General features: G+C 45.1%; 6 protein-coding genes across 8 annotated transcripts; 2 read left to right on the top strand and 4 right to left on the bottom strand.

Moving 5' to 3' along the window:
• Positions 1 to 115: 115 nt before the first annotated feature.
• Positions 116 to 2109, top strand: LOC6577697 (acetylcholine receptor subunit beta-type lev-1). The gene is made up of 4 exons (XM_002003611.4): positions 116 to 563; positions 619 to 830; positions 904 to 1522; positions 1578 to 2109. The coding sequence occupies exons 1-4, from the start codon at positions 470 to 472 to the stop codon at positions 1973 to 1975; spliced, it is 1323 nt and encodes a 440-aa protein (XP_002003647.1). The 5' UTR covers positions 116 to 469; the 3' UTR covers positions 1976 to 2109.
• Positions 2110 to 2206: 97 nt separating this feature from the next.
• Positions 2207 to 10255, bottom strand: LOC6577696 (DNA-binding protein D-ETS-6). Of its 2 annotated transcripts, none has more exons than XM_002003610.4 (3): positions 8089 to 10255; positions 3428 to 3668; positions 2207 to 3322 (listed from the first exon to the last, which is right to left on the bottom strand). In XM_002003610.4, exons 1-3 carry the CDS (start codon positions 8831 to 8833, stop codon positions 2773 to 2775), a joined length of 1536 nt encoding a protein of 511 aa, XP_002003646.2. In that variant the 5' UTR covers positions 8834 to 10255; the 3' UTR covers positions 2207 to 2772. The 2 variants fall into 2 exon arrangements, with proteins under 2 accessions (XP_002003646.2, XP_015021281.1); XM_015165795.3 differs by lacking the exon at positions 8089 to 10255 and adding an exon at positions 5129 to 5709.
• A 1035-nt stretch (positions 10256 to 11290) lies between these two features.
• LOC6577695 (intraflagellar transport protein 140 homolog) lies at positions 11291 to 16271 on the bottom strand. The gene is made up of 4 exons (XM_002003609.4): positions 16125 to 16271; positions 15472 to 16067; positions 11947 to 15416; positions 11291 to 11836 (listed from the first exon to the last, which is right to left on the bottom strand). Exons 1-4 carry the CDS (start codon positions 16269 to 16271, stop codon positions 11493 to 11495), a joined length of 4557 nt encoding a protein of 1518 aa, XP_002003645.2. The 3' UTR covers positions 11291 to 11492.
• Positions 16272 to 17155: 884 nt separating this feature from the next.
• On the top strand, positions 17156 to 17938 carry LOC6577694 (translocator protein). 2 transcript variants are annotated; one of them, XM_015165794.3, is made up of 3 exons: positions 17156 to 17491; positions 17555 to 17726; positions 17818 to 17938. In XM_015165794.3, the coding sequence occupies exons 1-3, from the start codon at positions 17156 to 17158 to the stop codon at positions 17838 to 17840; spliced, it is 531 nt and encodes a 176-aa protein (XP_015021280.2). In that variant the 3' UTR covers positions 17841 to 17938. The 2 variants fall into 2 exon arrangements, with proteins under 2 accessions (XP_015021280.2, XP_002003644.2); XM_002003608.4 differs by having other exon boundaries at positions 17555 to 17938.
• LOC6577693 (nascent polypeptide-associated complex subunit alpha, muscle-specific form) lies at positions 17787 to 20966 on the bottom strand. The gene is made up of 2 exons (XM_032728380.2): positions 20798 to 20966; positions 17787 to 20726 (listed from the first exon to the last, which is right to left on the bottom strand). The coding sequence occupies exon 2, from the start codon at positions 20715 to 20717 to the stop codon at positions 17955 to 17957; it is 2763 nt and encodes a 920-aa protein (XP_032584271.2). The 5' UTR covers positions 20718 to 20726; positions 20798 to 20966; the 3' UTR covers positions 17787 to 17954.
• A 1110-nt stretch (positions 20967 to 22076) lies between these two features.
• Positions 22077 to 23160, bottom strand: LOC6577692. The gene is made up of 3 exons (XM_002003606.4): positions 22992 to 23160; positions 22642 to 22934; positions 22077 to 22584 (listed from the first exon to the last, which is right to left on the bottom strand). The coding sequence occupies exons 1-3, from the start codon at positions 23059 to 23061 to the stop codon at positions 22408 to 22410; spliced, it is 540 nt and encodes a 179-aa protein (XP_002003642.1). The 5' UTR covers positions 23062 to 23160; the 3' UTR covers positions 22077 to 22407.
• Between the last annotated feature and the right edge of the window lie 82 nt (positions 23161 to 23242).

The raw sequence follows: 23242 nt of genomic DNA, 5'->3' as shown, positions 1-23242 counted from the left end.
GCTGCGTTTCTCGTGAATCAACTCACTTAAAATTTCCCCTAGAGGATGATAAATAAAGTACGTTGACAAGTCTCTGTTATGTGAATGTTATGCTCAAAATGGCACTGTCAATATTATCAGCTGTCACATCTAATGATAAACCGTTACTACTTAAATTTTATTTTTGAAAATGTTAGCTGCCAAATAGTTAGTATAGGCGGCTCCATTAACCACTGTATGTACTGCAAATACTTTCATTTGACTGCACAATTCAACGCTTGTGTTATCTTGAATAACTCGGTGGCAGCTATGCCGTTGGCTTTATCAGAGGCTGCTGCCATGTGCGAAACCCTCTGGTGGCTTTCGGTTCGACGCTCAGTCGTTATCCAGAGACCGATGAGCTCACATTAAAATTAGAATAAGTGAATTGTTGATCTACAAAAAAAGCAACAAATAAAAAACAGGCACATTGTGAACTTGAGGAACAACAATGTCGACCAAGATAAAAACATTGATTTCCGGTCGTGGGCTGCTGTGGTTGTTGCTCTTGGTGTGCCTGCTCGTTTCCGTGCCAAGCGCCAGTTGTAAGTGCAATAAATATAAATATCTTCACGCGTTTATCTAAAATCTTCTAATCAGGCACGCCGAGCGACTTAGATGCCCCCGATACGAAGTCAACCAATGTGAGCACTCTGGATCGGCTACAAATGAATCTCTTCGTTAACTACGATGCAAACGTTCAGCCCACAATTCAGGGCAAAGCGACAAACGTAAGCCTTGGTCTATCGGTGAACTACATAGATATCGATGAGTTGAACGGCAAGATCACGCTCCATTGTTGGCTGACTGTGGTAAGTGTAGATTGTAACAAAGGCATGCTTAGTCAGCAACTTAATCCGAATGGATTGCTACTACTTATTGCAGCGCTGGATGGACGAGCAGCGTTCATGGAATATTAAGCAATATGACAACATTACCAAGCTGCATATACCCGACAACAAGGTGTGGAAGCCACAGATTATGATCTTCAACGCCGCCGCCGATGAGGGCAACTATCCTGTGAGCACGCAGGTTATCCTGTCCAATGATGGCAGCTTCCTGTGGGTGCCGCCAGCCGTCTACACGGCCTACTGTGCGCTGAACATGATCAACTGGCCGTACGATCAGCAGATATGCAAGCTCAAGATTGGCACCTGGTCGGTGAGCAATCTGAATGCGGCCTATAACAAGGTGATCGACTATGATGACCTGGTGCAGTCGAGCGAGTGGGAAATTGTCAGCGGCCGGACAGAGTTTGTGCACAAGGACTATTATAGCTACGTAGAGTTCATATTTACGACTCAGCGTCGCTCCAGCATGTATAAAGCAATCATCTTTACGCCGGCCTCTTGCATAGTGCTCCTCACGCTTGCCGCTTTCTGGCTGCCGCCGAAGATGGGCGAGAAGATAATGCTCAATGGCATACTCATCCTCATGATTGCCTCATTTCTCATGTACTTTGCCCAGCTGCTGCCCGTGCTGGGCGGGAATACGCCGCTCATTGGTAAGTTGAAGTTTTTCATTCCCCTTTAATTTCCTTAACTAATTCTTCTTTGCAGTTTTGTTCTACAGCGCCAGCTTGTTGGTGCTCAGCATCTCGACGATTATTGAGGTCGTGGTGCTCTACCTGGCCACGGCACAGCATAAGCGTCGCCTGCCGGAAATCGTAAAACGTCTGTTGAATGGCAAACTGGGCTCTTGTCTCATGCTCTCACACTTTACCAACGACGCCGAGCTGCCCGCAACGCAAAGCAATGGCTCACTCAAGGAGATGGCTGAGAATCTGTACGACAGTGTGGAGGATATGACCAGTCCGCTGGACATCAATCCCACTGCCACGCCTTCAGTGCGTGCCCTACAGTTCGACTGGGTGCTGTTGGCCACAGCCGTGGATCGTATTTGTTTCGTTGCCTTTAGCCTGGTCTTCATGGTGTTGAGCATTGTTTATGTTGCCTAAGATCCTAAAAAACATCTCCTTCAAATAGATTTTGTTTATAGATATGTATATCCTGTTATACCAGGTACTACAGCACTCAGAGAAAAAAACTTTATATTTTTTCTGTTTTGAATAAAGTTTAAGCAATTTATAAATATAATTAAAAAATCATTACAAAACTTCTTATTTAAAGGTTATTTATAAGAAATACTTATATACCGTTCCGTGCTCGAATTTAGAGTACCCGCCCAGGAGATACCCTCATTCATTCATTCTGTTAACTAACCGTTTTAAATTAAACAAGTTGTTGTGCATTTTTTTTTTCTCAGAGTGTATTTCTATTTGTGAATTTTTTTGTTTTCCTTTTTTTCATGTCCAGTTTATGAACTTATAATTATAGTTATTTAAATAATATGTTGAGAGCTCTATGTACATAGACACACGCATTAAAAGTAAAGTATGTGGGCTTAAAAGCGACATTTAACAGACGTTGTAACAAATTAGTCAGGCCGGGTTAGATCCCGAATACTTTCTACATGTATTGCTTCCTTTTTCCTTAAGTTTTTGTTTTTGTTTTTTTGTTGGTTGCATTGCTCCATGTATTTATCACATATGAGAAATTACGTAATTAAACCAAAAGTAGCTGGAATTAAGCGAAATGACCTTTTTACAGTGTGACCCCTGGCGGCCAGAGCGAGATGGAGATACGGCAGATGGCTCGGCTTGTGCGCAGCGGGCGGCACTTGCGCAAGCTCGACCCCCGCCCCACATAAAAAATCAACCCCTGACAAATTGGGGTTGGCCATTTGCCATTGCAATTAAATTCGCTGCTCATAGGTCACATTGGCGGAGGCTGTGGATGCCCTGGGCTCCTGCTCTGACGACTGGCTGGGGCCCGCCGTGGAGCCCGTTGGCGCGACGTTTGTATAACCGCCCGGGCCGGCAAATACGGACGACACCTGGGCAGGTGAGGGCAGCGACGAGGCTGTCGAGGGCGAAGGGAATCCCAAACTGGAGCAATTCGAAGTCGGCGAAGCAAGCTCTCCAGCGGCTGCAGCGGCGGCGGCGGCAGCGGCATGCGGATGCAGCAGCTGATGCGGATGCACATGCGAATGATGGCCGTGATGGGAATGATGCGCCAAGTGGTGCGGCAGATGCTGTGCGGGCAGCGCATGTGGGCCACCGCCAGCGGCGGCATGTGGATGCGAATGATGATGATGATGATGCTTATAGGAACTAATCATGCTGCTGGCCGGATCACAGCCCTGTGCCTGCGCCTGGCAAGCGGCCATCAGGCCATGAAAATCAAATTTGTACGCATACCGCTTGCCGTGCACCTTGGTCATGATATTCTTGTCATAGTAATAGCTGCAAAAGAGATGAAAAACAAATCAAATGGCACATAGAATTGAAAACTTGTTTGTGGCATGACTCAGACAGCAGGAATTGTTGGTCTAGTTCGTAGAGACTTACCGCAGAGCTCTGCTCAGCTTGTCGTAGTTCATGTTTGGCTTGGCCTTGCGCTCGCCCCAGCGCTTGGCCACCTCGTCCGGATCGATGAGCCGGAACTCGCCCGATTGGCCCTCCCAGCTGATGCAGTTGGCGTTCGACGAATCAGCGAGCAGCTCCAACAGAAATTGCCATAACTGTATCTGCCCGCCCGAGCCCTGAGCGACCAATCGGTGCGAGGCAGCGTTCAGCAGTTGATATGGATCTAAAAAAGAAAAAAGCGCAAACAGAGACAAACAGACAATCAAGCAACAGATACATACGGCAATTTATATATGTACACACACACACACACACACGCAAACATTGAGAGACAGACAGCAGGAGTGAGAGGGAGCGGACGCTTGAACTCGCATCAAACGAGATTTGCTGGTCAATGGCTGCGCGGTCGGGCGGGGTGGTTGCTGCCTGGACAAGGCGTTGGTAACGTGGCATGCAAACCAAATGAAAGGCCATAAGCCGACCAGGCCCGATTCCACAGAAAAACCACCGCAAGTACACATAAATCCTCGAGCTAGAGCTTGGGATATTCCCGCCATCAGCGGACGTGAAAGGCCTAGAACAGGCTCCCAAGCAGGTGCCAACGGCCAACTAGGCTAAAGATACCCTATACCAGCTGAACTGTAAAATTGAGTAGCTAACTAACAGCTAGAGGATTTGTAAACTTGATTTCATAGACCTAAAACAAAGCTGGGAATTTTTAAGACTATTCGAGTATTCACTGAAATAATTATTATTGTCCTGCAAAACAATAAATTTTAATATTAATTAAATTAATACTTATAATTAATAGCATTTAATTGTCTACATATTTTTTTTTACTAACTTTCTATTGAATCTTAATTAATCAATGAAAATTAACAAAATTTAATTAAAGTAAATAATCAGATTGAGGTAAGATTTATTAATCAAGTATATATGCAACTGCTTCATAACAAAAAGATATTAAATATATGTACAGACATTTATTTCGAACTTTTAGATATGTAAATATCTAATTGACATTTATCTATTTTAAACGAGTGCGATATTTATTAAAATAATAAATATACGCTTGTACATCTTAAAAAAATTTCTAAGCTGGGTAGCACCATTAAGATCGGACGAACGTAGACAACAATTTTGCATTATTGCTGATCAATACTGATACTATATACTATGCTCACTGTGTACTCGACTCTGCCGTACTATGATTTACACTCCGATATATAAAACGTTAACTTTTTGTCATTCATAAAACATGATATAGTATACTTTATTATGATATTCAACATGAATCGAATGTATCAATTTATCAATCTAAAAACTAGGCAATCTATACTATATATATATATATATATATATATATATATATATATATATCGAACGTATCAACGTATCAATTTGCTATCTGCCTAGGGTATTCAAAAAGTTCCCCTCATATACAAAAATTGTCGGCTGCAATCAACATAATTCCAGGTGACTCATGGTCAGGAGAAGACAGTTCTGCTAAAAGACGCGCACGAATAAAGAGACAGAAAGAGAGCGACAAACGTGAAAAGAGAGAGAGAGAGCGCGCGAGATCAAGTGAGCAAGCAAGAGATCGGAATTTGCTTCCTCAAATTCTATCAAGCTTTTGGTATTTCTATTATGCCAATTCGTGTCCGGAAATGCCAAATGTTTTACCATTGAAGATCATGGAGCTATGTCCGCTATGCGTGGTGCCAGCAGCATGGCCATGATGGTGGTGCTGATGGTGATAGTGATGCACGGTCGTATGGTGGTGCGGATGATGTGTTGCCGGCGGTGCAGGCTGCATGCGCAGCCCGAAGCGTCTATTCAAATCCTCCGAGAGGCGCCACATGACGCCGACGTCGACGCTGACGCTCATTGTGCGTGGAACTGAAGCACTTTATCGTATGGAAACACAAGAAACTTTACAGCGACATATTCCCAGAAAAATTCAATTGTATAAAAAATATATATATTCAATATTTGCTTGCGCGGAATTGACCCAAATTGCAATTATTTCTTTTATTATTATTTATTTTTCTGTGTATGTGATCTGGCTTTCTTTTATGTCTTTGCTTCACTTTATATATTTATTAAAAGCTGAATATTTGTTCGTAATTCTTGTTAAGCGAAGTACAATTTATTTATAATTTTTTTCTTTATATTTATTTAAGGTCAGAGCGCAAAAGTGCGAACTGTTTCGGGCGAACTCCATGTGGCAACTGCTGCCAAACAAAGCGGCGCCCACTGCTCCATGCGCTATATCAAAAGATATATATATACACACAAACACACATAGGTACATATATAGCATGGGATGCTATATAGATGTATAGCAATCTAGACGCGAGCAATGCCGAGGCGCAGCTCACCTGCGCAGTTGGTGGTAAATGCTGGACCAAAAGTCACAAAAGGCCACGTGCAGCCACTCAACCCTCGCCCAGCTCAGCGCCTGCCCCTCCCCCGCCACTCTCTCACTCTCCCACTCGCTTTGGTTGTAGTTCAGCTGTAAGCTCTGGCAGAACAACATGTAATCCTCTTTGGCATAAAAAACAAATCAATTAAACTGGCAGAGACACAGCGACTCCTTAACATATACCAATGTCAATTCTCAGGAAGGATGCAACGAATTGAATATTTTCCTGCCCCACCCGACTAGCTAGCCAACCGACCCACCGACCGACCGACTATCATTGTACTCCACCCACAGATTTCACCGCCCGCTGTGCCGTTGTCAGTTGGCAGGAGTCCTGACTCCTGCTTTTCGCTCGTGTTGACTTTTCTGACTTTGCGACTTTTGCGCCTCGGCGCTTGGCGCTTGGCGGGGATTATTTTGATTTTATTATTAGATGCCACATCCTGTGAGAAATTATCATATTTACATCGTTTATTATTAAGTTCATCACTCGAAACGCAGCCCCGCCCACCCACACACACACGCACACGCCCCTAAGGGCGAAGTTAATAACCGTCGAGCAGGCGGCGAGAAAAAAGTGTTGCATACTTGCGGTCGCTACGGAGGCATTCTTTCGAGAGATTTACGTTTATGGGACACAACCAAAGGATGCCGCCGGAGCAGGTGCAAGTATATAAATATACAGACATACTTAATACACTGGCAGCCCGCTAATTAAAACGTTTTCTTCTGTAGATCAACTTCAGCTTAACAATAATAATCTCGCATTTATGGATATGCAGCTTTTCGAGAAAGTGGTATAGTATTAAAATATAATATTTGAATGGCAATGGGTTCGACGCTTGGGAATGATTTTCAAACCAAAAAATAAATTATTAGTTCATTTTGTTAATCATTTTTCTTGGAATATTATTAGTATTCAGTTTGTATATAATTTAAGCCTCTTCAATTTCAAGCTACCGAAGTACTACTGTAGTGTAAATACATATGTATATAATTAAAAGTCAGTTTAATCCTGACTGGCACAAAAATGATCAATCTTGATAAATTTAGAAGAAAAGGCAAAATTATAGCTTAAGTGGGGAGTGAAACTGGGTATCATTAAATTTATACAAATTTCTTTTTTCTTTTTCTTTTTTATAAGTTCTATTGTTCTATTTTAAACTATTTTTTCATTGATATATTTCTCTAAAGAGAGCTGGTAATAAAATAAAAAAATAAATAAAAAATAAAATTGAAACATGAAGCATTTTGTATATGTGTATATGTATATACATGTGCATATATATAAATATTATTGAATTATGCTCATAGAAGTCAGGATTAATATAAAATTTAATTCATTCCATGGAAATCATAAATCTTATTCTAGACTCCGCGACTTTGAGGTTGACATATTCAAACATACGCAAACGACAGACAGACGGAGGGACGGAGAGCTCTCGAATTGCCTGTCGGTACTCAACAAGGATACACAGTTTATAATTTAGGCTACACCTCTTTCCTATGCATCTGGTTAGATATATAGAATATATAGAGCAATTTGAAAACTATCCGATCGTAATTTATGAACAAAATAATTTCATTAAGTACTATTTCAATTATTATTAGTATTCAATTTGTATATAATTTAAGCCTCTTCAATTTCAAGCTACCGAAGTACTACTGTAGTGTATATACATACATATGTATATAATTAAAAGTTAGGTTAATCCTGACTGGCAAGAGTTCACGTTGTACTTGACTTAATCCACCCATGCCAATGCCAACCACCCACCCACACACACATATATACTATTTACTCTCCAGCCCCTTTACGAATTCCCTCTCCCGGTTGGCATTAATTTCACGCCTTTATCAATAGTCCAGCAATTTCGTTTGGTGTTGGGTGCGAAAAAAAAAAAAAACAATCAATGAGGGACATAAGTAACGTTGCTATCAGCGCCTCCACATCTTAATCAGTTGCCATTAGGTAGCTCTGCGCGCACGGCAAAAAGGATTCAATTGATGCCTGACCGACCACAAAGAAGGACCAGAGGATAGCAGAGCAGCTGATAGCAGCTGCTGCTGCCTGGCTGCTCTATATATTGTTTGACCTTAAACGTGCCACTGGGAATTGACGACGTGCAGCCAATTACAAGCAACTCAATCTGGACAGATCAGATTTATGTGGCCATAGATTATGCCGAAAATAAGAGGAATAAACACCTTCACTTACTTGGCTCGTTCTCGTTGAGCATGGGACTCGTCTCCCTGCCGGTGGCATGGTAGAGACTGAAGGCGAAGTGTTTGGCCAGCAGGATGCCGCCGCGCCTGGAGCCGGCACAAACCCAGAAATCGGCGCGGCTCAGCTGGCACAGCTCCTTGCCATCTTTGGGAAAGCGGGTGATGTCTGGCTCCGGTTCGATTTTGAACTTGCGCGTCAGCCACTTCACCCAGCTGGCAATGTCCTCGGTGGTCCAGGCATGCGGATCCACGGGTACCAGCACAGGTGAGCCCGGTTCACTCTCCGTATCGGAGCCGACTGGCGCATCTGCTGGAGTAGGCGATGGCGGGCGGGAGGCAGCGGGCGGTGAAGATAACTGCGCAGCTGGCAAAGGAGAACTGTGCCGGCTGGCGCTCCTTCTACTGGTGCTATTGTTATTGCTGCTGGTGCAACTGGTGCTGCTGCTTGTGGAGCTGTCTGAATCTGTATCCGAGCTAGATGAACTAGCTGTGCTGCTGCTGCTGCTGCGTCGACGTCGTCGTTGCCGTCGATGATGATCAGCCGCATGCTTCGCCGCCGCTTCGACGGCCGTTGTCGCTTTGGAGGTAGCTGATGATGCACCGACACCTTTGGGTCGGGCATCTTGGTGCATGGCATTCGACCTCGGCACCAGCACTGACCACAGTGCGCCACACACGCGACTGTCTATCTTTTGGTTTATATTACAAGTCTGGATCTGGCTGCGCAGAATGGCCATGGAACTGACGACACACTGAAACACTGAAACACTGGGGCACTGCACAATATCAGCTGCAGCTTAGAGTATTTATCTCGATTTTCATTGAGCTCGTCATTGTTGGGACGATGGAAAAACACAAGACAAGGTCCGCTTCGCTTAGTGAACGGACTTAGGATTTAATAAAAACCAGCGCGGTGATTCACACTATATTATTTTATTTGTTATTTTCTTCTATTATTATTTCTCTTCATATGCACGCGCGCATTAAACACCGTTTATTTAGATTAGGGACAGGGGGCTTCGGAAATTTTAGCTAATTCAAAGCCGGTTCGAATTCAGTCAACACAGTGGAAAAGCGCAGCTATGGAAAATTCTTAGCAATAACCGTTACGTTGCGATCCGCGAGCATCCGCACAGGTTCGCGTATGACAAGTTAATGATCGGCGAAAATTGAACCACGATAAAGTCGTGACGAAATCAACAGCGTCAACGCCAAAAAGCTTTCGCTCTCATCATGCTCCCGCTCTGTAGCTCACTCTCTCTATCTCTCTATCTCTCTTTCGCGCTTGATGCGCTGCTCATTTTGCTTAGGCACGCTGGTCAATTAGCTAGCCCAAACGTATCGGCAATCACGCATTGCATACCATTTGCTAGAGGGATCGCAAGCAATTCGCAAAGCTGAAAAAGCTTTTGGTTGTGCGACTCTCTCTTTCTCTCTCTCGAGTCGCGATTCTTCGTTATCTACGCTCGTCGACGGTGACGTCGTCAGTCGAGTTGAGTGAGTCACGCCGACCATGCGGGCGCACAAATAAACAAACAAACAAATAAGGAGAGCACGTCATGGAGTTCCCCAGGCACAGGTTTCTCAACTACAGCTTGAGCAAAGCTGTGCTGGCAATAGGCGAGAGTTGCGTAGGGAGTGGGGAGTAAGGTCGTTTGGCCGGCTGCTGAATAAATTCATTCATTCATATTACGTTCGGTTCGCTCGCTCTCACAGTCGCACTTATAGCTCGTCATAATTCCTGGAAAACCCGCATGACTCTTTCGGTCGACTATGATTGGGCATCCGATCGCCGTTGCTCGTATTTTGCTTTGAAAAAATCTCAAAAAAATATTCTAATAGGTCGATGGTGATCGCCTGCTTTTGATCAATCTGCTGCTGCTAAGTGCTGCGCGGCTGTTGTGTCAGTTCATTCATTCATTCATAGGAATCGTTCATTACACGCCCAAATACAGTATATTCCAAATTTTGCGAGCCCAACATGATGACACGAGACCAGCAATGCCAGCGGCAATGCCGGAAAGAATTACGAATATTAACATTTTACACTGGTCAAACCTTAAAAGTTACAAATTTCCTTCTATCAACATAATTTAATATGTACTTATATTATTAAATAAATAATTAAATGAATATAAATATGAAAATATATAAAACAATACACAATTTTGATTGATTTTCATATTCATTTTGTTTTCTATTATTATTTTGAGCTATGAAGTGAAAAGCAAGTATATACTATATATATGAATGTATATTTAATTCTGGAACAGTCTTTAGGTCATAAACTAAAATCGAAATTCGATTTAAAAATTAAACGTAATCAATTTGAATAGTACGAAGTGCAGAAAAAAATAAGCTTTCAAGTTGAGCTTTGAAATTGAGCTTTCTCTTCTCTTCTGTTTCTCTTTAGTGCATAATTGTTGTACGCGGATCGCCCAACAAATAGACGATTGCTCTATTGAAATTATTTGAATTCAGCTCGTAATTCCGAGAAACAATTCTGATTTCATAGTGTAGGACGCATTTAATGCATATGAATCATACAAGCGACTATGACACGCGCCCTTCACTTCTCTTCTACCACATAATCACGGCGCCACGAGATATTGTATTTATTTTCGCTTTTTGTGTGGGGGAGATACGAGATACAGATACATATATATACAAACGTACGTGTAGTAGACCTGTTGTTTAGAGAGCTTTTACTATACGTAAGATTTCATTCATAACCATTTGTTTAGGTTCTCTTACCTGTGTTGTATTGTTGTTTCTTTTTGTTTTGCCGTGAGTATCTCTATATGGGTGAAAGCTCATGTAATCTTAAGATATTCCGATTGCTCATTCATAAATTGACGATCGGAATTATGAGTGCTCTACATTATACTAATTATATCGTTGCCTACGTTATTATTAATTTGCTTACCTTATGAGTAATACCCTGTAAAATAGAATGTAATTGATGTTTATATTTTGAAGGGAATATTTATTAGATATGCTATGTATATAAATCCATTTTATAAGTTAGACCTAGGTTAACTCAACTCTTAGTGCTGCAAAAGTAAAGAAATTATATTGCTAGATAGCAAAATCTAAGCCAATAAACTTTGTAAGTGCAAGTCTATCGAATATATGTATAATAGAAGAGCAAAATATATCTATAAACTTTTTAAGAAAAGTACCGTTTTTTCATGTATTTTTTTCAGTCAGCCTCATTCAGTTTTATTTAAAGTGCAATATACTAAGGGAAATTACGAATTAAACCTATTTGCTGATAATGCTGGGTCTGCCGTACGATAGGCTATTCGTAGACTGTTGAAACTTATAGATTATCGTGGCTTCCTATCATTACTCATAGCAAACCATGAATAGTAGCTAACTATGAACATGGCTAGTTCAGTGTAGCTCTTCTCTGATTTCCTCGTCATCGGCCTCGTCATCGCTGTTTGTGCTTGTTGTGTTGGTTGTTGTCATTGAGATCGTGGTGGCTGCCGTTGCTGTTGTCGAGGCGGTCACTTGACGACCCGAATTCCAGATGAGGTCAAAATCCAAATCACATTCCTTGGCCACTCGCTGCACCAGGGCTCTATCCACCAAGCCAGAGGCGCTCCACGAGCTGTCCTTGACGGCCAACTCCTTGAGGGCTCGCCCAGCCTCGGAATACTGTTTCGCATAGACCAAGGCGCGCACCAGCATTGCCAATATGTGGGAGTGACGGATGGGCGGTTGCTCGGGCTTGACTGGCAATAGAAGAGAATAGAAAACCATAAATATAATTGATGAACATTGATTGAAATCAGATTTAATTGCTAAAGAGAAATGATTCTATAATCTCTCTGGATTATCTTACTTAACATGCTGCGACATGCTCCAATTACGAATTGATTATCGCCTGCACGCAGCGCCTGCTGCATCTCCAGAATGGTCTTGACATCTGCAATAGTACGCTGAAGATTGTTGTAGGCGTGCTGGGCATGGCTAAGCTTCTCCAGACACTTGGATGCCTCCTGCATGGCTGTCAGGGCTTTTTCATAGTCCTGATACTCCTCGATCTCGATCTGTGCGCAAATGGCATAGAAATTGGCCAGCGAATCGTATGCCTGCGCCTTGCCATAGAAGCTGATGATGTGCTTCAGGATGTTGCCATCGCTCTGCCAGTCGAGAGCCTGCAGATAGTTGGCGGCCATGATGTAGATTTCCCGCTGGCGTGACATGGTCGCAAAGAAGATGATCTTGTCGGTGTTGCCGGACTTGAGCAGAGATTTCATGGCGCGCACCTTGTCGCCGGCCTGTGTAAACTTCTTGGTGGCGCTGTGATAATCGCCTTGCTGCTGCAGAAGCTCGCCCAGCTTTACGAGGATTCCGGTGCGTGTCTCCTCGTCGAAGTCACCTTTGCCGGGCGTCAGCATGTCTGCCAGCTCCTCTGTGACCGGCACACCCTTCTCCACGCAGATGTTCAAGGCACGCTCCAAATGCTTAGTCTTGGCCAGCAATTGTACCGCCTTCTGGTACTGTTCGATGCTGGCGAAGAAGTCCGCACAGCGATTGATCAGCTCCGCATCCGATTCGGCGCTTAGCTCTGTGGCTATAATCTCCAAAATCTCCGGCTGCTGCGACTCGAACGCCATTTCCAGCGCCTTGTGGAGCATGCCCGCACGATGGTAGAGCTCAACGGCATACTTGAAATTTCCGCACTCCTCGAAGTAGGCCGCTGCGATGGCCTTGTCTCTGCTGCGCGATGAGCTGGCCACCGTCCACAGCTCCTCCTGGAAGTCGTTCTCCTTGCAGATGCGTATGGCATTGCTGAAGGTCTGTGCACGAGTATAGAACATGATGGCTTCCTGGAATTTGCCCACATTCTCGTAGTGCCTGCCCAGATGATAGCAAGCGGCACGATCACCCGACTGCCTGGCAATAGCATCCGCCTTAGAGATCTTGCCCAGATAGCAGAGTATCTTCACCTGCGAGAACCAATCCTCGGCCTTGCTGTAGACAGCCAAAGCGGCATCCATGTCGCCAGAGCTCTCCACATACTGGCCCCACCACCTGAGCATCTTGGGATCTGTGGTGGTCTGTATATATCGCTGCATGGCCATGGGATTTTCCAGCAGCAGCTGTGTTATATTCTGCACAGGATTCTGTGTCTTCTCGTAGTACTCCAAGGCGCCCTTGATGTCGCCTCGTTCGCGCAGAGCCTGAGCCTTCTGGTAGTACGTATGCTTCAGATGTATGCGATCATCCACCTCGGCCACTTGAAGCGCCTCGTCCAGCAGGCCAGTGGACTGGAGCAGCTTGTTGAGTAGGTCGTAACGCTTGCAGCGTTTGTATAATTCCTTGGCCTCTTCGATCATGCCCAGCTCAATGGCCAGCACTGCTACTTTAGCCTCCAGCTCGAGATCTTCGTCCTCCATGGCCTGGCGCAAGGCTCGCACAGACCGGGCCTGCTCCAAGTGGCCCATGCACACCTTGGCCACATCCAGGCGATTTGTGTGCACGCACATCTTAGCCAGATTAGTCCAGATGACCTTGGACTGAATGGAGCGAACGCACCGAAAGGCCAAATCCATTTGACCCTCGGCCACGTGCAAACTAAAGTTGAGCACCTGCTTCCGGGTGTTGGCATCGCAATGCTGCAGATCGACGAAATCCTTCAGCGGCTGCTCCTGCACTGCATTCACTTGCAGACAGACAACGCTGGGCACGCACAGATTGAGCAGCTGAGCACCAGCACCCATCGCCTGAGCTTCGAGGACATTTAGCTTGCATTCGTTCTTCTCCGAGTAGAACATGACCAGCACCTGTGACTCCACATAGTGACTGGGCGTTAGCTGCTGCCGGCTGGGCTTTTGGGCTTGCATCACCATCGATTTGACCTCGACAGCCAGCAGGCGAGGCTCTTCCGTGTCCCAGAAGAGTCGCACGGCCAGACTAGACTTGCTGCTGGTCTCGGACTCAAGCTTGACCAGATCGTGCTCGAAGAGATTATTGCGCTCAAAGTCCCAGCAGTAGATGGCAGCGCAGGGAGTAAAGCTGCTGTTGGCAATCACCAGGGCCAAGTGACTGCCCAAGCTGTTGCATTTGACCAAGATGAACTCGCCGAAGTCATCGAAGATCTCGTGTCCCGACTTGCTGGGAAACAACAGCTTCGGGTCATGCCGAGATACATCGTACGCCTTGACATAGCCATTCATCGTGAATACGGACAGATAGCAGCCCGTCAGATCCATGCCAATGATTTTTCCCTCTATATCGTTGCCTAGTATTCGGTGGAGCACAACGCCTCCAACGGAATAGACAACTATATCGCTGGAGCTCAGGCAAAAGATGTTTTGGTTGTGCAGACACAAGTTCAGGCACTCGGCGACAAAGGTTTGCATCAATCTCACATTCAAAGCCGGCGAGCTCTTCACGGATGCCGTAGAAGCCGCGCCGGATGCTTCCAAAATCTCATCGAATTCATCCAGACTCTTCTCAATTTTCTGCAGACTGTAGGAGGATATGGAGCGTCCATTGCTCACGACCAAGCTGAGCTCATTCAAAGCCAGCGCAGTTACCGCAAAGTCCACCTCGACCGTGCACTGGCGTCCGCTACAGTGCGTCAGCTGGATACACTTGGCCGAGTTCTGTACTGCCCACAGGCTGCGCGTATGGCAGGCCAGCAGAGGTTGCTCTTTGAGCATGAAGACGCTCGATAAGCAGTTGACTAGAATGCACGGCTTGGCCAGCTCATTGTAGCCCCAGATGCAGCTCTTGATGGCACCCTGACGGGATAGCGAGGAAATGCTGCCCAATTGCCAGGCATCCTCTGGGGCGCTCACAAAGCAGCTAACTGTGCGCTTCCAAGTATACAGATTGCCCAGATTGGTGGCCGCGCACAGTGTCTGATTGGTGTTGCTGTAAGCGAGGCACGTGAAGATCTCATTGGAGTTTAGTTGCGCATACTTGGACATCTTGCGTGGCAGATTATTATTGCTGTTGCTCTCCACGCTGTTCTCATGACTGAAGAACGCATTGTTGTTTGAGGAGGAGGTGGCCGTCAGTCCGTTGCCTAAGCTAGGCAGCGATGAGCCAACGCTCTGCACACTAGAACTGGGCATATCCATTTTAAGCAGATAATTATCACTGCGCTCAATGTCCCAGATGCGCACGGATAAATCTCCCGTGATTATGGCCAAGCTGTTGCCCGCCCAAGCAATGGCACCATGCTTGCCCGTGCCCCGCCCGCTCAGCTTTACGCGATCCAACTCCGTCAATATGCCCGTGGACTCGACCAGGTATAGCATGATGGTCAAGTCATCTAGCAGGCAAATGACTGCATCCCTTAAAGAAAAGAAAACGTATTAAAAAAGAGCCAGTTAGGCTTACTCTCACATACTTCTTGGGATGCCACAGCATTTGCATGATGCATGGCTGATGCGGTCCGCCTTTCAGGACTTCGCTGCAGCTGCCGCCTTGATTGATGTAGTATGCCACGCCACCCTGCGTGCATGCATAGAAGCAGTGATTGTCCCGCACGCCCGAGTGTCCGCGCGCAGCTGTGCGTGGTCGCCAATTGGTGAGCGTGTCCAGCGCATTCTCATCGCCTGCGACTGCTGCTTTGGCTAGACTCGCCATCTCCTCGCGTACCTCGCTCTCGACCGTGCGGCGAAAGCAGACCAAAAGCAGGACCTCGCGTAGATCGTGCGAGAACATGGTAAGGAACTGATATTGGCCATCGCAGCGCCAACCTGTGACCAGGCCCATTGCATCCGCAGTCACCATGCGGCCGCCCTGCTCGCTGAATTCCAGCAACACTATGGCCGCCTTGTGTGGCCCACTGACGCTGGCGAATTCTCGATGACCGGCAAACCAGACGTGTATGTCACCATGCTCCCAGCCCGTGGCTAGCAACGCCTTCTCCGGATGCCAGCACATAGCAGTTGCTTGTGAGGTGGCGTGGACTGGATAAGTGACATCCCTTTGTGGTTCACCCTGGAGTAAAATGTTAGTCAATATAGAAATATTCATTCCAATTCAGTTGCCACTTACGGTATCTGCAAATATGGTCACACTGCCTCCTCGCTCCTGGCTGTACGAGGCAACTGCGAAGAGCGGCTCATTGGGATGCCAGCTACTGATGGTGCTCACTGCATCCGAGTCCAGGAACTCTATTTTTGTATCAAAATAGAGCGTCATCTTTTATATTTGCTTTTTGGTATCCTTTCCACTTGTCGTTGTTGGCCCAACAGACCGTTGGCCACAACAGACAACGGTTGCCATGACTGCTCCTTCGTGTTGCTGCAGCCCTGGATAAAGTATATTGCGATTAGTATAAAAATAGTAATTGTTGAAATACTTGAATAACAACTACATATATATAATGCAATCAGTAAACTAATTACATCTTCTCAATCAGATTTACGCTTGATGGCCCCTCTGTAATTCTACGCACATGATCGCTTAAAAACAAATTACACTGCTCAACAAAATAAAGCACGAAATAAATAAACGTTACTTCAAATATGAATAATTAGAATATTTTACCATTCCGAATATATTAATTTAATATATGTATTTTTATAAAGTGAAAAAGGGTTTAAATTGTTTCTATATACATATGTATATTATATCATGTATAAGCAGAAAAGGTTTATTATTTACTCTTGTTTTATGTTATTTTTATTTACTATTAACAAACCATTGTAATACGATTAAAATGAAATGAATACAAATATAAAAATACATCGAAATACCAACCCATATAATTTCATCACTAATTATATTGCAAACTCAAATATTTTGCTGAACAGTGTAACAGTGCAAAAGTCCATTATTTGCGATCACACTTATTCACACATGCAAACACAATGTGCGAGTATACAGCTATAAAATGCACACACACTATCGCACACGCACGTTGGATATACATACATACATACCTATCTTTCTGTGTGTATATTTGTTTGTACATATGAAATCACCGGCAACTTTTTCATTTTTCCATTGCAACGCATTAGCTAGCTAGAAACAAGCAGTTACAATTGAGTGGAGTGCAGCACTGGAAGAGCAACGTACGAAAAATGGCTGAAGAAAACACAACTAAAACTGCATTGAGAATTGCGGGTGCGGTCCTCTTGCCAAATCTAGGAGGCATGATTAATGGCCGATTGACGCGCAATCATTTGAAGAACTGGTATGCCAATCTAAACTTTCCATCGTTCAGGCCGCCAAACTGGGTGTTTGCTCCCGTTTGGACATCGCTCTACGCTGGCATGGGCTATGCTTCTTACCTGGTGTGGCGCGACGGCGGCGGCTTCAGCGGCGATGCCCAGTTGCCCTTGATCGCCTATGGCACTCAGCTGGCGCTGAACTGGGCGTGGACTCCGATATTCTTTGGCAAGCATAGCATTAAGGGCGTAAGTGGAAGATTTGTAGTTGACTTAGTGTTCTATTTCTTATCTATTCAATGACACCCATAGGGGCTTATTGACATTGTTGCGCTTACGGCAACGGCAGGCGCATGTGGACTGCTCTTCTATCGCATCAATCAGACGGCCGGTCTTTTGTTTTTGCCATACATGGCCTGGTTGGGATTTGCCACTGCATTGAACTATGCCATGTGGAAGCTGAATCCTGAGCAGCCCAATCAAGGTGAGCAAGCTGCTCCGTCGCGCAAGCAGCAATAATTGCTGATTGATACAGGTCATAAGGTTTTTGTTTTAAAATGTTTATTTTTCGATAGAAAATGTAATCGTCACAAAATAAAATCGCATCGGCATTATCGATAAGTTGCAGAGTTGCATATGCGGCACACTGTCCATCATTCTGCTTCTTCATCTTCGCCGAACGTTAATTTTTGAAAATGCACTGAAATCATATTTAGTTGGCGCCACCGCCAGGAGCTGCAGTGGGGGTCGTTGGTGTGCCTGCTTTAGGGGAGGCCGTCTTTGGCGAAGCACCCGCTTTAGGCGATGGCGACGCCTGCGAATTGGGCGTGTTTGCTGGCGTCTTCGGTTTGCCATCGTTCTGTCCACCAGCCTTTTGCTGCTGTTGTTGAGGATTCGTTTTAGAACCAGCTGGTTGCTGTTTTGGTGGCGAAGCCTTGTTTCCCTTGCCCTGCTGCTGCTGCTGCTGTTGAGCATTTATAGGTTTTGCACCACCTGGCTTGGAAGCTTGAGTTTCTGGTTTGGGTGCAACCGCGGGCTTGGCTTGTTGTGGTAGCTTCTGCTGTTGTGGTTTGTTGCCACCCGAGTTCGCTTGTGATTGCTTTTGACCTTGTTGATGTGTTTGGCCAGGCTTTGCTTGCTGCTGTTGTTGCTGCTTGGGCTTTTGGGCTGCGTCCTGCTTTTTATTATTGGGTGCTGCTGCTTGTTTTTGTGCAGGAGCTACTGGTGAAGTAGCTGGAGCTGCTGTGGGAGCTGCTGTTGCTGGTGGAGTAGCTGGAGCTGCTGAGGGAGCAGCTGTTGCTGGTGGAGTAGCTGGAACTACTGGGGGAGCAGCTGTTGCTGGTGGAGTAGCTGGAGCTGCTGAGGGAGCAACTGTTGCTGGTGGAGTAGCTGGAGCTGCTGTAGGACCAGCAGTTGCTGGTAGAGTAGCTAGAGCTGCTGGGGGAGCAGCTGTTGCTGCTGGAGTAGATGGAGGACCAGCAGTTGCTGGTGGAGTAGTTGGAGCAGCTGTAGGACCAGCAGTTGCTGGTGGAGTTGCTGGAGCAGCTGTAGGACCAGCAGTTGCTGGTTGAGTAGCTGGAGATGCTGGGGGAGCAGCTGTTGCTGGTGAAGTAGCAGGAGCTACTGTTGCAGGGGGAATAGTTGGAGCTGCTGCTAGTGTCTGTCCCGGTGCTACTGTAGAGACAACTGTTGTTGCTGAAGTTGCTGAAGCTGCTGCTGTTTTTTGTTCAGGTGCAACAGTCGGAGCAATTGTGGCAGGAGCAGTAAGAGGCGCTGCTGCTGTTGGTGCTACTACTTGAGCTGGAGCCGGAGCTAGAGATGCTGGTGGTGTTGCGATTGGAGCTGGAGTCAGAGCTGCTAATGATGCTACTGTTGGGGTTGGAGCTGCTGATGGTGCTGCTTTTGGAGCTGGAGCTGCTGTAGATTGAGTTGCAGCTGGAGCTGCAGATGCTGCTGGCTGCACTGCTAAGGGAACAGTATTAGCTGAACCTACTGGAGCTGGTACTGCAGCTGTTGATGTTGGAGTAGAGACCACTGCAGCTGCTGCAGGTGGAGCAGCAGTAGGAGTTGCTGGGGGCGTCACTTGCTTTGCCGGTTGAGGCGTCACTGGCTTGGCTTGTTTTTGAGCTTGTGGTGGAGCTGCCCCCTTCTTACTTTCTGATTTCTTTTCCTGTGGCGCTTTGGCTGCAGCTGGCTGTTGCTTCAATTGCTCCACTGGAGCTTTTGCCTCAGCTGGCGGCGTAATCTGCTTTGTAGGTGCCGGTGACTGCTTGGGTGGAGCAGCCTGCTGTGGGCTGGCTTCCTTTGGCTTAGGCTCCGGTGCAGCAGCTGTTTTCTGCTCCTGCTTGGTGGCGTCTGCCTTTACATCAGTTTTTGCTGAAGCTGGCGCTGGTTTCTGCTCAACTAGGCGCTCAGCTTTTTTTTCTTCAACAGGCTTGGGCGGTTCGGCGGCTACAATCTGGGCTAATGTTTGCATAGTTGGCGTTGTATTGGTCTTGGCAGCTGTAGCAGCAGCTGGAACAGCAGCTGGAGCAGCAGCTGGAGCAGCAGCTGGAGCTGGTTGCGGTGCTGAAGCGGGTTGAATTTTTGGCTCAGGAGTTGATTTCTCCACTTCAACCTTTAGATTATCCACAGCAACGGCTGCTGGCTTGACCTCCGTCTTAGCAGCATCCAACTGATTCTTTTGCTTATTGTTCTGCGGCTCGTCCTTCTTTTCTGCTGTCTCCTGCTTCTTGGGCTGGCCTTTCTTATTGTCCTGTTTATCCTTGGGCTTCTCATTCGTATTGTTGAGCTTCGGTTGTGGTTGCTGCTGCTGCTGTTGTTGCTGCTGCTTCTGTTGCTGTTGTTGCTGCTGCTGCTTCTGTTGCTGTTGTTGCTGTTGCTGCTGTTGCTGCTTCTTCCGCTCCTGTTTGTTGGGTTGCTGTGTTTGCTTATTCGCCTTCTTTGCATCCTGGGGCTTCTCTGTGGCAGGCTTTGGCTGCTGTTCCTTGCCCGCAGCTTCGGCCTCCTGCTTGGCCACCTCATCGAAGTCGCCCACCAAGTCGGGCACATCATCGTCATCGTCGGCCGCCTGAGCTGTCGCTGTGCCGCTTTCAGTGGACTTTTGATTGTTGGACATGGAGTTGGCATACATGCGCAGCTGCACAACCGTCTCCTGGCCGAGCTGTGGCAGAATCTCTGGCAGCATTTCGACAACTTTCTTGGTTTCGCCGTGACCCGTGACGGCAAAGGTGTTCGCTGAGAGCGAGGCCTGGGCCTTGGGATTGTTGAAGTGTATGACCGTGAGGTCATCCTTGATGATGTTGACCTCCTCGATGCCGGGTATAGTGCTCACCGAGAGCTTCTTCAACGAGCTCTGCAGCTTCTTGTCATCGGTGGCCGCCGTCTGGTGCATGACCTTCTTTTTGCGACGGGGCGTGCCTTTGCCACCGATGCGCACCTGCGCTTGCAGCCTTTTCAGCTTCTCCACATTCATGGCGAGTCTCTAATGAATATTCATATAGATATATATTTATATATCTAATATAATATTACATAAAATTATCAAGGGATTACCTCAGATATATCTATTCAGTTTTTGATCCGCTCCTCCGACGTGCAACTCCACGTACGTAAGAGCCAAATGCGAATAAATGCAGCCGGGGCAAACCGATCCGCAGCATAGAACGACCGACCGACCGACCAGCGCCCAAAGCCCCAACCAAAGCAGCGCTGCTGTTATTAATAACGCAACTCGGCGAATCTTTCGCCTGCTTTATTTTTGTGGCACTTTTTGCATTTTTGTTTTTGCACACAAAACAATAAAAATAAAATGCGAAAGCGAAAAGCGAAATACAAAAATGTCGCCCGACTATATAAATAGCCCAGATTCTCTGCCATGGCACGCGGCAGCCGCTGCTACCATTTGTTTAGTTGCCTGCTCAGTGCTCTGCAGCTAGCCGTGTGGCAAAAACCAAAGCAAAGCAAACGAAACCCTAGTTTGCAGCATCCTCATCGGCTGTTGAACTATTGGCGACGCACTGGATCGCAGACGCATCCGAGGCAGTGCGTCAAAAATAGACGAACTACAATCAACGCACACATGCACACAGGTCAAACTTTCAATCTACGAGAGTGAATACATACACTTACACATATATGGTATATATGCATTCATATATACATATATATATATATATATATATATATATATATTTATATATAGGAAATTCGTGTATTCAATTAAATTCACATATAGCTCAAGAAACAAGAAAGAAAATTGATATACGTAATGCCGAAAGGATGAATACACTTTTAGACCTATAGATGATAGACAGAGCTTTGGGATTTCATATATGATCTATGAATATAAAAAACTATTGTAATATATAAGACATTTGTCTATTTATAGTAGAGCTTATGTTAACAAATGTTTCGAAATTTCGAAATCCCAAATAGTTTTCATACAATATTCAATTTGCTTGTTTCTATGACAGCTCTATGATGTAGCTAGCCAAGCAATCCCTCTTGGATGTACTAAAAGCCAAACAAATCTGTGTATTGCAAGAAAATAATGTAAGCTTGAGAGAATACTTTTTCTACAGAAAGAGTGATATGTAGGCTGAACAACTGTCAATTCGGACTAAAAAAATAAATGTTTAAATGAAATAAAATTATCTTTTGTACAGTACAACTAGGTATATGGCATAGTAGGAAGATATTCAGTGAATTCCTAGCTTAACATATATTTACATAATTTGTTATAGATATCTTAAATACAATCAAATGTATATATAGATATGCTGGCGTTATATAAACTATTTTCTGTCGTTTTTGCGTTACACATTTTACAATATAATTAAAATACCCAACTAAAAGGGCATACGAATTTAATGACGAATGATGAATTATAGTTTTGTTTTGAAAATAGAGTACAGTAGAAGCTCGAAAGACAGCTTAGTTATTATATTAGAATGCTAAGAATGTTAATTTATTATTTGGACTTCAATAATTAGGAAGATTTTTGAATTGGCAAACATGTACTTACATAGAAATATTGTTAGGTTACAAGTATACACTTATTTGTATTTATAACTGTAGACACATCTCATATCCCTAAGTCCAGTATTCCACTTACTGCTTAAACATATAATACTTAATTATTAGAAAGCATGAATAGGAGCAATTTACAAGAGTTTCTGATCCTTTGCCACACGCATTGCGAATTTGTATATCTTTTTGATGTCGGAATTCGCACAAGCAGCATAAATTTGCTTATGCATCTCCAGCTCCTGTTGCACGAGCGGCTCTATGTCCCTGTACTTATCCTCCTCTGCCTTCAGCTCAGCCAACATAGCTAAGTTCTGGAAATGTTAAAATAATATTAGTACAAAGATTAACAGAAATTAAATGGCAACAACCTGACGATAACGTAGCTTCAGCTCTTTGACCTGTGCAGCCTTTGCCGCTTCCTCTTCACTGGTGAATCGCTGTTCCAGCTCAAAGTCTTTGATCTGCAGCACATGCGGAGGCACCTCAAAATAGACTTTGTCCATTTCACGCAGGCCATCAAGTTTTGGCTGACAGGCTTGCATCATTAGGCGAATGACAGCATCCTTACTCTGGTCCAGTAGTGCAGTTGTAGCTGGCGTTTCAATTTTCTGAATCGTTGTCTTTACAGCTCGGCCGATGAGCGCTAGAACTAGACTGTCCCCTAAGAGAAAATATCAAATTGTTTAGAAACTTGTTCATTGTGTTTTGTACCACCTACTTTCAGCAGCTATCTGTTCTGGCGTGAAGTTAAAAAACTCCACATTGTAGGTACTCTGATTGAAATCCATTGCTACTGCTTTATGTATTATTTTATTCAAAACAAAAACGTAAACAAAACGACGCTTAAATTGCGCGTATTAAATACAAGCCGATAAGTCGAATAGGGGATAATCAACTTGTTATCGATATATTGTTTGAGAATAGTTTGTCTAGTGTGATTAAAATTTTAAACGGTTTTATATATATTTT

This window comes from Drosophila mojavensis, unplaced genomic scaffold, assembly GCF_018153725.1.
Source record: "Drosophila mojavensis isolate 15081-1352.22 unplaced genomic scaffold, ASM1815372v1 contig_36, whole genome shotgun sequence".
NCBI classification, from domain to species: Eukaryota; Metazoa; Arthropoda; class Insecta; order Diptera; family Drosophilidae; genus Drosophila; species Drosophila mojavensis.
This window is presented reverse-complemented; position numbering and strand designations above follow the sequence as displayed.